Source organism: Tyto alba, unplaced genomic scaffold (assembly GCF_018691265.1).
Source record: "Tyto alba isolate M040663 unplaced genomic scaffold, T.alba_DEE_v4.0 Super-Scaffold_1, whole genome shotgun sequence".
NCBI lineage: Eukaryota > Metazoa > Chordata > Aves > Strigiformes > Tytonidae > Tyto > Tyto alba.
The window spans coordinates 1797192-1812191 of NW_024881261.1; the positions used below are offsets into that span (position 1 = coordinate 1797192).

General features: G+C 54.6%; 1 protein-coding gene across 7 annotated transcripts in view; it reads left to right on the plus strand.

The window, feature by feature from the left end:
* Nucleotides 1-3493: 3493 nt before the first annotated feature.
* The window catches only part of EBF3 (EBF transcription factor 3), a 130955-nt gene continuing 119448 nt past the window's right edge, over nt 3494-15000 (plus strand). For 2 of the 7 annotated variants that reach the window (XM_042790153.1, XM_042790142.1), the window contains exons 1-4: nt 11152-11628; nt 11860-12016; nt 12423-12486; nt 13298-13353. In XM_042790153.1, the coding sequence (XP_042646087.1) occupies nt 11495-11628; nt 11860-12016; nt 12423-12486; nt 13298-13353 (411 nt within the window). In that variant the 5' untranslated portion in view covers nt 11152-11494. Of the gene's footprint in view, nt 3554-11151; nt 11629-11859; nt 12017-12422; nt 12487-13297; nt 13354-15000 lie in introns of those variants that run through there. The other 5 variants (XM_042790127.1, XM_042790146.1, XM_042790117.1 and 2 more) reach the window with 3 other exon arrangements.

Consider the following 15000-nt stretch of genomic DNA (forward strand, 5'->3'; position numbering starts at 1 on the left):
CGATAGGCGACCTCCCACCCCCCGACCCCGCGTGCAGGAGGTCTCCGAGCTGGGGGATTCGAGGCGGTGCACAAAGACAGTTGCTCAAGGAAGGGGCCACCGCTTCAGTCAATGTCCTCTCACATCCCTGACACTTCCCACTAAAGTACTTAACCTCCAGCACTAGAGGAGGTGACATTACTTTTTTTACGGTTTGGAGAGTATGACCTTTTCTATCACCGTACTTTACTTACTTCCCGTTCTGCATGAAAAAAAAAAAAAAAATAAATAACCGGGAAAGATTTGAGCACATAAGGAAAATGATTTTGTGATTACTAAAACCAGAGAGTCTTTGCACAAGGTCGTTAAAAATAACTCATGAGCTGAAAGTAATCCCCCTGTAAAGGAACGGCTTCGCTAACGCACCGGGTCTTGTGCAAAGGGCTGTTGGGTCCTGTCCGAAACGCGTTTTCAGCGAGTCACCCAAAGGCGCGCCCTGCATTTGCACCCTCGAGCTGGCGGCACGTGGAGTTCTTGCGCCGAGGAACAGGGGAGCGGGACTTTCTCCGAGGTGGAGGTGCCTACGGATCGGGGCCGTGCGCTTGCGACGGCTGTCCCTTCTCTTGCTGACGTAGCACGGGGGGGGAACTTTGGTGCCCGAGCTGAGCCGCCCACCTGCAAGACGGATTTAGGGGGCCGCAAATGTTCGATAGTGTATTTTAGACGCGTTGGGGCTTGGCTGCAGCGTGTCCACTGGAAAAAGAGCCGCGAATGCGGGCTGCCGTGAGGAATACCCTGATTTGGGAGCAGACGAGATGCCCCAGGCTGATGGAAGAGTGAAATGCAAAGGTAACATGCTTATACCGTGGGGAAACGTCACCGCTCGCTTCTGTAGCATCCCCGCAGAGCTGGAGTCGGGAGTTTCGCTGCCGCAGCGCTGAAAGGAGCCATTCGAGCACTCTGAAGGCTGGAGGTAAGATTAAAGAAGGAGGAATGAAAACTGCTGATAGAGAGTGCGGTGCACTAAAAAGTGAGCTAAGAATAAAGAGATAAGGAGCACCAAGATGTTGTCACAGTTCTACTCTAATAACTTAAGTAGCTGCCGTTAGACAGCAGTCCCAGAGCGCTGTAATTTAATCTAGGAGTGAAAGATGCCAAGAATACATACGGTGTCAAAATAAAAGGGACCGCTGCTAGCCGGCGAGCAGCCCTCTGACTCCGGCGGGGCTGCATCACATCCAGGTGGTCCAAAGCATTTAGAAAGAGTACGATTTCAGCGTTTGAAATACCTGCCGCTATTCAGTCACCTGCTAGCTTGCATGCGTGCTGTTGATTTAAAAGGCTGAGGCATAATCGAGCCTTCTTTTCCGAGGAGCACAACGAGCGTGTGAAAAATATATGATCCTTTTAAATTTTAAAAAGCGGGGCCGGTGGCGCTCGGCGCCACAGGAGGAGAGCGGCACGATTTCAGTTTGGAGCCTCACGCGCCGCACGGCTCTTCGGTGGGGCCGTAACAAAAGGCGGCGCTTGGTGCGGGGGTTCGGGGGGTGAAGGTTTTTTGGGGGGGTGGGGGGTGTGGAGGGGGGGAGCAGACGCCAGCCCGCCTGCCTCGGCAATGGCGCGGGGCCGTCGAGGAAGCTGCTTTGTAAAGATTTTGGGACCAGCCAGCTATCTTCGTAAGCCTAGCTCGGCCTCTGTGTAAAAAAAAAAAAACAAAAACAAAAAACAAAAAAACCAAGGTAGTCTAACGAAAGCAAATTCACTGGGTTTTCAACAAAATGCTGCTTGGTTTATGGCGGGGCGTTGGGTTGGGCTCCGGCCTGCACCGACAGCTCTCCCTGTCCCTCTGCCTCCGCATTTTATCCATGCTGACTTTGCAAAGCCCACAGTGACCTTTTTTTTTCTTGCCAGGACACTTTTAAAAATACGTGCCTTTTTCAGAGTTTTCCAGGCTTCAGGTGTATAAACTTCCCACGCAATCAATGTGCTGTAAAACAATCCAGGTCCTCCGGTTACCCCTGTGGGACTTCCTTAGGCCACGGCCGGGTGCTTCCTCCGGGCGCTCAGATCTTGGGTCCACCCTCCAAACCCCGGGGGGCCAGGCAGGAAAAAACCTTCCAGGAAACTCTAAGCCAAACCCCCTCCGTTCAACCCGAGCTGCAGCGGGGAGGCATCAGGACACTGGTGAGCAGGACCAGCGTTTTCTTGTCTTTTCTAGGTCTTAAACTCAGCTTTAAACACCTCCAGCCCAGCTGGACGGCTCTTTGCCAAGCCCTTAGGCTGGTGTAAGCAGCAGCCCAGCTTGCCCGTGGGTGACCGCGGCAGAAACAACCCCCTGGCCAGGAGAAGCCAAAAGCCCTGACACGGCCACGGGTGCGAGGGCCAGTGCTGGCCACGGCCACCATCCCCACACCCACCCCAGCCACGGGTGGGATGCTCCCCGCACCGAGACGGGCGGGTTCTGTCACAACAAACCCGAAGGTGAATTTATAACCAAGCTCAACACTTAGAGGGTTTTTTTTGTTTGTTTTTTTTTTTTTTTTTGTTTTGTTTTGTTTTTTTTTTTTTTTTTTTTTTTACAAATTCCTCAAACTGCGCCTCCACTTCACTGCAGGAATCCGCCTGCCTTGGAAACTAATTTTTTTTTTTTTTTTTTTTTTTGTTCCTAAATCCCTCCACACCTCACAACTGTACCACACTTACAGAGCTGCTGGATCACTAGAAAGTATCCGCCGTAGCCGAGAGCGTGCTGAATATCACAGCAGTCATCCCCTTCCTCGACGCTTCGCCAGTGCTGCAAGAGTTCCTCTCCTAAACTGGGAGAGGGAGGGGAAGAGCAGAGATAAACAAAATAAAATCTGCTCTAGCCAGTAGCATCTTGGTACGCGGCATCGCCGGCAGAACCGCAGGCGTTTCAAAATCAAAGATTAACGGAGCTAAGAAGTTCTTGAAACCTGGTACCTGCCAGCCTCGCACCCGGTATGACAAAGGGGGGCGAGCTGGAAGCACCAGTTCGAGCTGGAGTGGGCGAATTAAAATAGTTGAACACTTTTAAAAGATGCGACCGGCGCCCCCCCCAGCAATTTCTCACCTGCGTGTGACCCAAAATCAGGAGTGGGGAGTTCACACACCACACCACCCCCACACACACCCCCCCCCCACCACCACGCAGGACAAACTGTTGCATTTCTAAACCGTTTTGCTCCGAGAATCGACAGTACACCCCCCCCTTCCCCCTCCTCCATTCAGCGCCTTTCCGCGCCCTGGAGCGGCCGCTCCGCGGGACGAGGCGCAAGGGATGGGGGTTGGGGGGGTGGGGTGGGGTGGGGTGGGTGTCCGCGGTCCCGCGGGACTCCGCCACGGGACGGGACGGGACGGGACGGCCCCCCCCCCCCCCCTCCACCCCCCCCGCTCCCCCCCCCTACCCCCGGGGGCCGCGCCGCCGATTCCGCCCCCGCGGGCGCCCCGCGCCTCCCCGCCCGCCTCCCGCCCGCGCAACGCGGGGGGGGCGCTTGCGCACTGCTGCGCTCCGCGCACCGCCGTGCCCCACAGAGCCTCGGCGAGGCTGCGGTGGGTAAGTAGTGTCTTAAAGCGCGCAGAGCCCGCGCACGCTCCTCCACCCTTCCCCTCCTCAATAAACGCTGCCCTGCGCCCGGGCTGGGGCTTTCCGCAGGAAAACCTCCCCCCTGGCCTAATTAGCCGCGAAAGGTAAGCGCCCGCGTCCGCGGGTCCCGCTCCTGCAGCGTCCCGGGTTGCGCGCCCCTGCGCGGGGCGGCGGGGAGGGGGGGAAGAGGGCGCGGAGGGGCGGCGGGAGGGAGCGGAGGCGGCGCGGGTGGCGGAGCGCCCGCTTACCTGCGGCGGGGCGTGCGGCTCCGCGCACCTCTGCGCGCCTGGCGGGTACTTGCCGGCGGCCGCTTGCGCGCAGGTAGCGCGGGGGGGGTGGGGGGGGGGAGGGGAAGGAGGGGAGGAGGGGATAGGGGAGAGAAAAAGCGGGGGGGGGGGGTGGGCGTTGCGCGGCGGCGGAGTGCGACCCGCGCAGCGCTGCGCGGGGTGGCGGCGGCACGGCCGGGTTTCCCGGGCGCAGAAGCGCGGAAGCGGAGCCGGCGCGCCGAGGTGCGCGGGCTAAAAGGCAGGAAGCAATTAAAACTCCTCCTTTCGGATTAACAACCAAAAATTGATCGATCTGTCAGGAATACTGTTGATTTATGAAAGGTGCTTATTTCCTTGGTATGGAGAATTTTATGTTCTCTAGGTGAAACTGAGTTCACCCAGCTCCAGAGTAGATTGATGTTTTAATAAAAATAAATAAAGGGAAAAAGCTAGCCTGGTCTTTGGGGACATCAACTCTCAAATCGCGGAGTTAGACTAACAAATCAAATCGCGTTATCTTTACATTTCATATCTTTTAATCTAACGCCGAAAAATTGCAGGCAGCGCCGTAGCCTTTAGCATCCGCAAAGTTTGAATACGCTGTTTCAAAGTTCAAATAACAAATAATCGATGCTTCCGAACCAAAATGGCAGGGGAAGGGGGGCCGGGGGGGGGTGGGGGGGGTGGAGAGAGGGTCCGTCGCTTCTGCCGGCGGCGGGGGCCGGGGCCGCGCTGCGCGGCCGCCCGCGCAAGTGTCCTGTAGATGGCACAACGTCCCCACGCTAGAACCGCGGCCGCCTCCTCGGCGGCGAGAGGGGGGATCTGCCCAGGGAAATGTCGATCTCAGCACTTGTTGTTGGCTTTGACCCAAAACCGGGCGCTTTTCTTTGCCCAGAACCTCGGAAATTCGGTGGCGGATTCGACCCCCGAAGCGGGGAACGGGGAGAGCCCCAGCCGCCCCCCGCGGGATTTTCCGCGCCTTTTCCCGGGCTCGGCTGGAAGTGGGGAAGCGCGGTTGGCGGGGAAGCGCGGAGAGGTGCGGAGGCGGCCCGCGGGGGCCCGGCCGGGCTGGGCGGCAGCCGGGCGCCCCGACACGTTTGTCTTTGCGATGCAAATTTCAGCGGGACAAATTGCTTATTAATAGTCCAGAAGAGAAGGCAGTTTCTTTCTTTCTTCTTTTCTTCCTCTGTTTTTATTTCTGCATGGCCCCCAGCTATGCTCTGGGCAGCCTCACCGCCCAGCGGTTTTCTCTTCATTTCAATATCCTAAAGAAAATGCAAATCACCGCGCTGTGGCCTTTTTAAAAAGTTAAATTAGCAACAGCTTTAAGTGACTCCATTAGTATGGAAAACATACAAATGTTTAATGTGGGAATAGCTTGTCTTTTGGAGCCCTGCTCACCCCGCTCCGCGAACCGAGGAGGGCTGGGGGCTGGCGGGGAGCCGCAGGTGGGGGGTCCCCCGGTAAAGCACCCCGGGGCTCCGCTTCCAGCTCCGCACCCCCCCCCCCCCCTACCCCAGGTCCCCCTTCCCCGACCCGTTTTAATGAAGGCTTTAATTATTGAAAAGACCGCCGTGGCTTTACAGGGGAAACGGGGAGGCAGCGGCAGGCTCCGGGGCATCCTTCCCCCCCACTCACCCACTCGGGACATCCTTGGCCCGCCCGGCTGGAGCAGCGCGGAGTGGGCTGCGCGGTACCGGCGCCGCGCCCGGGCTTTGAGCCCCGCCGCCTCCGCGGGATGGAGCGGGAGATGCGCAGCCCGCTGCTGGGCTGGGGCACCCCCCGCTGTCCCCCCTCGGGGACAAAAGTCCTGGTGGAAGAGGAAAGTTTTGCTCCGCGGGGGCGGCGGCGAGCTCCTCGTTCCGCGGGGCCCGCGCCCGTTCCGCGCAGCCCCGGCCGCGTCCCGCGGATGTTTGGCTGCGCGCTGGCAGAGGATGTTCCCGGATCCCTCCAGGGCAGCTCGTCGGGGAGAGCGAGCCGTGCCCACGAAAGAGTTAAGGTTTATATTATTCAGTAGAGGTCTTGTTAGGATGTAATCTGCATTTTCTAACTACTGCGTAATAAAAAGTGAGAAGTTTTGAGACACCTTTCTTGATTATACCTTTGGCGATACTTTAGGTTTTACATTTAATTTGCATTTTGTTCTTAGCGAATATTGAAGTCTTGAGTGGAGGATTGAATTTTATTAGGACATCTGGACTGACAATATCAAATCAGACACCAACGTCCCAAAGCATGCTAAAATTTCAGAGTTAATTAGAACGAAGTGTGTTTAATTAAAGCCAATTATAATATCTGAAATTATCTGATCGATCCTTGTTTATTCAGTTGGAGTCAGTTTATATTGTTCTCGCCGCACGGACAGGACCTGTCCGGCCGCCAACTCCCCGAGGCCCCGGCTGCGCGCCCGCGCCCGTCCGCGCCCCACGGCGGGGGCGGCCGCCCCTCCGCCCGCCGGCTGAGCGGCTCCGTGCTGGGAGGGGGGGAGGACGACACCCGCGTCGCCCCCCAAATCCCCAAACTCCCCCTCTCAGGCCCCGGGAAGCTGGGAAAGGGGGGCGGGCGGCCCCTCACCGTCCCCTCGGGCCGTCGCCCGTCGGACAACCGGGAACCGGGCAGCAGCCGCGGGGAGTTTTTCCTTCCGAGGGAAGGCTCTGCTTGGACGCACGGCTGCCAGGGCTGGCAGTCGGGCAAGGGGAAAGTTTAAGCCTTTTTTTTTTTTTTTCCCCTCCTTTTATTATTATTATTTTTTTTAAGAACTAATTATTGATTTAACAATATTGGGGCGCCGGGGCGCGCCAGCGCGCCTGGAGAAGCTCAGGACCAAGCGCCGGTTTGAGTAAAACCCCCCTGCACCCACGAGGTATTCCATCGCTCCACCACCTCGCCGCGCAGCCCGGCCGCGGGGCGCGCAAAGACGCGGGACGGGGCGCGGACGGCCCGCTGAGGGACACCGGGGCGGCCCGACCCGACGGCGCTGCTCGAAAGGCCTGAGCAGGGGGAGGGACGGTCCGTCCCCCCCCATTCCTGCGCAGCCCCCGAGGAGCCGTCTCCCTGCCCCGCGGTGGCCTGCGCGGAGCGCGGAGCGGGTCAGCCCTCCTCCCCGGGGTGCGGGGGTTTGTACCGTGCCTCTCTCCCCGGCCGCTTTCCACCCGGGATGCTCAGGAATTTAAACTCAAAGAGCGAAATCCCCCCCGCCACCACCCAAAGAGGGTAAATAAATAAATACCAAATAAAAGAAAAGGCGGGTGAGGCCGGCGAGAGCAGCCAGAGCTGCGCGGGGGGCGAGCCCGCTGCGCGGGGCGGCCCTTCCGCGAACTTTCTCCTTTGCGGGGGTCTCGGGTAGCGGAGGGGGGGCCCGGCGTGTCCCAAAACACCGGTGGCAGCACCCGGCCCTGCCCGTCCCGCTTCGGCCTCTACACGGCCGCCGGGTCCACCGTGGGCGCAGGCTGCGCGGCCCCCCGCGCAAGGGCAGGGCCGGACCCTCCGCGGCGCTGCGCCCCCGCGCTTATTACCTCCTCCTTCTCCTCCGCTGTGAATTTACGCCCTGGAGTACCCGCCGGCGCCCCGACAGCCGAGCCGCGGTACCCAGGCATCCGCCGCTTTACTGAAAATACCCGAAAATACACATTTATCCCTCCTCTGCCGCGCAGGAAACAAGAGTTAGCAGAGATTTGTTTCGGTTAAACCGGGCATAAATTACACCTACTGTAAGCGAGCGCGTTAGTAATGAAGGCGCCTTCCAACAATAAAATTGAAATATGCACCTTGGCGAGCTTGCGCGGGGCGCGGAGCGGGTGGAGGGCAGGGCCGGGGCCGCCGCTCGCCTCTCCCGGCGCAACTTTCCGCGGGGAAAAGTTTCTGCGGTGGGAACCGCTCCGGGGGCGGGGGTGCGGAACAAGACAGCCCGGCCCACGCGGGTCCGCGACGGAATTCACGGGAAAGTAAATACGGGCTGAAACTTCTGTGATTTAAAACAATGTGAAGCGGTTTGGAGAGGTGGGAAGGGAGGGGGGGGGGGGGGGGGGGAGTGAAATGATGAAGATAATAGTCCCGAGAGGGTGGGGTGGGGAAAATAGAAAGTTTAGGAGAATCTGATAACGGTGGTGGGGAGGAGGCTATCGATTTTAATCTGCGCGATCCCCGTACGGCGTGTGATTAGGTGTTATTATGCGGGGCGAAGGGCTCCGCGGCGTGATTTACCGCGGGACGCGGAGGTCTCGCCGGCCGAAGCGCGGCAGGCGGCGGGGGCGCCGCGGGCGCGGGGGGCCGCGGAGCGGGGCTGGGCCGGGGGGCCAGCTGGGCTGCGGCCATCTGAGCGGTTCCGCCGTGACATCTGGGAGCCCACTGGTGTGTGGCACGCGAATCGCTTGATGTCGCTATTTAAATGCAAATTTGCGGGGGGGGTGGGGGGGGGTGGGGGGTGGGGGGGAGGTGGGGGGGATCACTGAAGCCTCACCCCGTAAATTCACACAAAAGGGAGACTTGGCGCGCCGAGCCGGAGGAGGAGGAGGAGGAGGAGGAGAAGGAGGAGGAGGAGGAGGGTCGCGGAGCCGGGAGGGCTCGGGCCGCCCCCGCCAGCCGCGCACACCCCCCGCCCGCCCGGCGCCGGGCAGCGGCCGGGCCCCCCCCCCCCCCCCCCCCCCCCCGCCCCGGTTCCCCGCTGCAAGGTGCCGCGGCGGCCGGCCCAGCCTTTCCCAGTCCTTCCCAGCCTTTCTCAGTCATTCCCAGCTTTTCCCAGTCCTTCCCAGCTTTTCCCAGTCCTTCCCAGCCTTTCTCAGCCCTTCCCGGCCTTTCCCGGTTCTTCCCAGTTCTTCCCAGCTCGGTCTCCCCCGCAGCGGCCCCGGCTCAGGGTAGCGGGGGCGGGGGGAGGTCCGGGCCGTCGGGTAGAATTTATCCCGAGGATGGTTAATCCCGCAGGATTTCTCGGCCCGGTCCAGGGCGGAGAGGTGCGCGGAGAGGTGCGGAGAAGGAGAGGGCAAGGAGCATCCCGGGCGGGCTGGCGGCAGCTCGCAGGCAGCGGCGGAGTGACACACACACACACGCGCACACACACACAAAAAAAAAAAAAAAAAAAAAAAAAGATAAAGTTGGTGAATGATAAAGACCGTATTTTCCACGCTTTGGGTGCAGGACCAGATGATCTAGAAAATGAGCTGAAATAGATTCAGCCTCAGAGCCTGTTGTGAAGAGCAGCTGATTCCCCCATTTCTGGCCAGATGGCTTCTGAACACAGATTTGCATTCATTTTCGCTTAATATCGTCCAAAATAGTGGGGCAGCTGCATTTGTTGTCAAAAAGGTTTAAAACTCCCTTTCTTTCTGGGGCAGGATCGTTACCTTATGTGATAGGCTTATGGAACTTTTTTTTTTTTTTTTTTTTTTTTTTACCTCCTTAGTCAACAGTATCAGATTTAAAAGGATTTGTTTTAAAACCTTCTAATTTGGTAATCAGATTTAAATCGCCTTGGCGCGTGTAATCTGAATTAAAGATACTGTAAATGATTTGAAGCATTCTGCTTTCGTTAGCAGAGGGAAGAACCAACTTCGGCATTGTTCTGTGCATTTTTAGGAAATATGTGACAATTATAGTGTTGTTGGGCGGTTTTACCTCATTTTGCGGGGGGCGGATTTGGCGGGCTGGGGGGGGGGGCGGGGGGGGGGAGAGGCAGCCCCGGCCCCGCCACCCGCCCGAGGTCCCCAAATGTCTCCGTGTCACCAAATGCCATTTCCACCCGAGCAGCGCATTGTTTGGGAACTTTGCTTTGCTCGTCCCTCCGCGAGAAAAATTGTTTGGGTTTGTAATCTGCGCTACTGTACCTCAAAAGCTCCGGGCTGATTAGGAATCCAGGAATTTTCTTTTAATTTATCATGAATAGTTTCCATACACTTTGATTTAAGGTTATTAACATTCTATAGACAGTGGCATCTTTAATATGTGGCGATCGCTTCTAAAGACTAATCTCATTACCCTCAAATAGTCATAAAATATGATTTTATTATACTTACGTATTTAATTAGACGGCCAGCAATGTAATGGATTTTGAGATCGGGTAGAGCAACAGCTTTGATAATTCACTTATCTTTGGCAATAGTCATTAACCCCCAACACCAGCAAAATAGATTGCTTTCTAACACATTTTTTTTTTTTTCCCCCCTCACCCCTTGGAGAAAGGGGTGGGGGTGGGGAGGTGGGGTGTCTCTTGCTGACACAAATCGGACTTCGATTTTCAGCGATTAATTAAAATATTAACGCGCGGACCTTGGTAATTCACACCAATAAAAATAATATAAATAAATAAATAAATAAAAATAAAAAAAAGGAAGCCCTAACCCACAGTGGGCGCAAAAAGCTCATCACTCGGGGCGGATATGTATATATATATATATGGATGGATGGACAAGGCGGACATATAGCTGGAGGGGGGTGTGTGTGTGCATGGAGTGTCCCCGCACACCCCTTCACGCGGGTGCGTGTATCTATCCAGGACCGCGGAGGGGTGCTGCGCCCCCCCAGCCCCCCGTCGCCCTTTGTCCATCCCCACCCTCTCCTCCTCTACCCCAAACAACCCCACGAGGGTCACGCCGCCCTGCCCTGCGGCCCACGCGGGGGTGGGGGGGTGGGGGGTCACCCTTGGTCCTGTGAGCAGCTTTGAAGGAAATAGCGGGGAGCTGGACGGCGCGTTGCTGCGCGGGTGTACCCCCACCCCCCCCCCCCCCCAAAAAAAAAAAAAAAAAAAGGGGACACACACACAGAGACACACGCGGGGCCGGGCAGGAGCGCGGCGATGAGCTCCTGAACCCCACGCTCCATATATGGCGCTGAGCCCGCCCGCTGCCTACGTCATCAGTGACGCCACGTCTCCCGCGGTGGCGGGGGCCCGGCTCCCGGGGAAGGGCGCGCTCCTCGGGGAGGGAGGGCCGGGCTCTGCGCGCCTCCGTCCATTCCGCGAGTCGCCGCGGGCCCGCGCCCCGTTCTCCCGTGTGCCCGGGAACACCTCCGCGGTAATCAGCGTGGGTTTCTTTTTTTTTTTTTTTTCTTCCCTTTTTTTTTTTTTTTTTTTTTTTTTTTTTTTTTTTCTCCTCTTCTCCCCCCCGTTTATTTGTCTTTTGGAGCAGGAGAGCCTTGCCAGAAAGTGGTCGATTCAGCAGTGTCCTGAAGCTTTTTTTTTTTTTCCGAGGCGGTTTTACTAGGATGACACCACGTTGAGCGCGTCTGCAAAACAACAACAAAAATATTTATTCTTTTACCCCCCCTTCCCCCCCAAAAAAAAAAGCAACCTCGCAGTGTCGCCGGCTGCAGTTACACTTTTTCTTTCTTTTTTTTTTTTTTTTTTTTCCTTTTTTTTTTTTTTTTTTTTTTTTTTTAAACCACCAAACTGGAACGCCATCCAACTCGCTGCACAGAAGTACTCAGTAAATTGTTTATGTCGTGCCAATACAGGACAGATTGAAGAAGGAAGCAAGACTTGAACTGGGCTTTTCTCCTACTGATCACAGGGAGTAAAGTCATCTCTTATATTCCAGTCGCCAAGGAGAGAGAGAGAGAGAGAAAATCAAGCAACAACCAACCCACCCCGTAGCTGACATTTCCCTCAATTTTAACCCCTTTTGGTTAGGAGCTGGTTTTGCCCAAATTTGTTTTAATGTTTGGGATTCAGGAAAATATACCAAGAGGTGGGACGACCATGAAAGAAGAGCCGCTGGGCAGTGGGATGAATCCCGTCCGCTCGTGGATGCACACTGCTGGGGTAGTGGATGCTAACACGGCCGCCCAAAGGTACGTCTGCCAAATCCTCTCCCGGCGGTTTTCTCCTCCTGTATTTCTCATCCCGGCCGTAAATCCCCCCCCCACAACCCCCCCCCCCCCCGCCCGCCCCGTATCAGTTACAGCCTCCCCGCTCCGCGCCGCTCCGCGCTCCCCGCATCCCCCCGCGGCCGCGGTGCCTGCGCGCCCCTTCCCGCCGCGCCGGCCGCTCTCACCCACGCCTTGTCTTGTTTTCTCCCGCAGCGGCGTGGGGCTGGCTCGGGCACATTTCGAGAAACAGCCGCCTTCCAATCTCAGAAAATCCAATTTTTTCCACTTCGTCTTAGCTCTGTACGACAGGCAGGGGCAGCCAGTGGAGATTGAGAGAACAGCTTTTGTGGACTTTGTGGAGAAAGAGAAAGTAAGTCTGCCTGTTATCTTATTTTTTCCTTTTTTTTTTTTTTTTTTTTTAAATACCCCACGTCTAAGCGTGATTTAATTGATCCCGGACAATTTTCGACTAACGGTACTCCAGAGGCGCCCGGACCACGTGCGGGTCGCCCCGTTTTTACGGCCGCTCCGAATAAATCCCGCGTTTAGAAACTTAACGCCGCGTCCCCGACTTATTTTAACGCTGGGAAAACGGCTAAACATGACATATTTGCACCCAGATAATGACATCATCAGCGCTCCACAAAAGTGAACCGTGGGCTGAATTTCTGCAAACTGTTAATTCCGAGCCGCTTCAGGGACGAGAAAAAAAAATGTACGGCAGGAGGAGGGAGATATTTTTCATGCTAAATGTAATTATTTATCGTTACTTGCAGGAGCCAAACAATGAAAAAACTAACAATGGAATTCATTATAAACTTCAGTTATTGTATAGCAATGGTAAGTTGTCGTTACCCCATTTTTGAACGTCCGTGTGCTGCAGAAAAGTCTTACTTTCTTTTTCAAGGCCTTTTGGAAAAGGATATAAAGATTCGGAGATTAAAATTACACGCATGTAAACACGGCTCTTTCCTTGGCATATAAGGAAAACAAAACATAAACGATCAATAAGTCAATGGTACTTCACATGATTAACCGGTCGGTCTTGAAGTGGAAAGTAAAAAAGGGGATCGATAGCTGCTCCGGCAGAACATCACTTTTAAGAGACTTTTTTTCCCCCAGTTTTGCGAATTAATGGTAATTATGGGGCCGGGGGGAGCGCCGGGAGCAGGCAGAGCGGGGCCCCGGCCCAGGCGGAGCGGGTTCCCCACGCGCGAGAAAAGCCCGCGGGGGGACGCGGTGTTTGCGCGCCCCAGCTCCCACCCCGCCGCCGCGCTCGCGGGTGGCCGTGGGGGCCGTGGGGCCGGATGCCGGGGGGACTCTGGGGCACGGCCCCCAGGCGCCAGGCTCGGGAGTGGACAGGAGCGCTGGCACTGGTGACACTGGTGGCACCGGTGATTTCTGGGGTCTTATTTTTTTTTTTTTTCTTTATTTATTTCTTCCCCCTCCTTTACTATTATTATTATCGTTATTATCATTATAATTAATATTGTTAGTAGCATTATTATTATTATTATTTGATTTTCAAGCCTGGCGCGACTGCCGATCCCCGGCCATTGCAGTTAATTGCCTGACCTCATGCTTTCATTATGTAATTTGGGTGGTTCGCTAGCGAAATCCTGATCGGAATTTGTCTCCTTCCCCTCTCCAGGAGTCAGGACAGAGCAGGACCTGTACGTTCGCCTAATAGACTCCATGACCAAACAGGTGAGAAAGTTTACGCTTTTCCTAACACGCAAGTTACTAAGTTTGTACTTTGCCCTGGCTCGGGGGGAGGGGGGGGGGGGGGCGGGAGGGGGATGTTAAACCGCCCCTTGTTTTCATTTACCTGAGCGAGCAATTCAGATACCTATTACTGGAGGATATTTTGAAAAGCGAAAAAGGTGTGTTGTTGCAGTTCGAGGAAGCGTTGGCATCATTAAGTAGTGTCTGTGGCATTAAGTACAACGTCATGTGAACAGATGTTTGATATAATTAATTTAGCAAGGGAGAGAGGAAAGAGAAAAAAAATACAACATCGAGTCGCCCAGATTTATTTTTAAATGCACTTTTCCCCCTTTGTAACTTTTTTTTTTTTTTTTTTCTTCTTCTTTTTCTTTTTGGCGATATTTTTCCTCGCTGAGGAAAGGGCAGCCCCCTTCCTTAGCCACTCCGAAACGGGCCGTGATTAGTCCTTTTCTTTTCTAATGCGACGATCTAGTAACGCGAGACGTTTATTTGGATTTAAAAGTTAAATGTGCTGAGGTGAAAAGTCATCTTGTTCTCCTCTAGTCCATATTCACCTCTCAGCCCCCCATCTCCATAATTCAAACTCCATGCTCCAGGGGTCACCCAAACCCGTCCATTTCCCTGAGATCAGCTTCTGTTTCTTCCTCAAACCTCTGTCATACCTTGTAAATAACATAATTACAAGCAGTTCCTTATTAAATTATTTAACCTGTCTTGGTCAACTTTTCCGATGATAACTACGTGTTATCAGCATTGCGCCACAGCAATTAAAGACAGAAAGCTACTTACTAGCTTTGGATTTAATCAACTTTTTTTTTTTTTTTTTTTTTTTTCCGGAAAGACATTTCACTTTTTTTTTTTTTTTTTTAAATTTTTATTTTTTGAAGGGGAGGGGGTGGTAAGGAGGAAGGTGAGCCTGGCGAATAATTCCCAGCCTTCTGGAAATCAGATACCAGAGATGGAAATTAAAACCATTCCACCAATCTGCCGGTTTTTAACACCCCCGGCCGAGGCAAGCCTGCCCACATGTAGTATTTTTGCGAACTTTGTAATCCCCGAGCAAGGGGCAGGCGGGACCTTTCCCCGGGCCGGGCTGAGCCCCCGCTTCCCGCAGAAACTTTTGACTTCTCTTGACTAAAATCGGGTTGGATCTAAATGCCTCCAGTAGTAAAATAGTGTGATTTCCTCCCGGAGAAAAGCAGAGCTGACAGGCGAAGTACAATTACTCTGACAAAGACGAAGGCGTTGTACCCTTCAATAATTATTTCAATAGGTTACAGAGGAGCCTTTTAAACTCTGGAGCGCTCTCGAGTTGACAATGTGGGTTTATTTCCTTTGTATAGAGCAGCTAAATGTTTTCGGAAATCGCTGTAGTAGTCTAATTAAGAGGCTTACTCAGGCAGCTATAAGTTTCGTTACCGATGAATAATAAAGGGGCGAAGAGGATATGTTTTAAATACACTTTTAGTGTTCATTTGGGCTCCGCACCTTTGCAGCAGAAAGAGTGAGGAAAATAAAGGGCTTTTAATCTCTCCTCACTGACGGGAGGAAAAAAAAAAAAAATAGCCCAGTAACTGATCAAAGAGTCAATGGCGCTGAACCGACAGTTTATGGATTTCTGTTTGT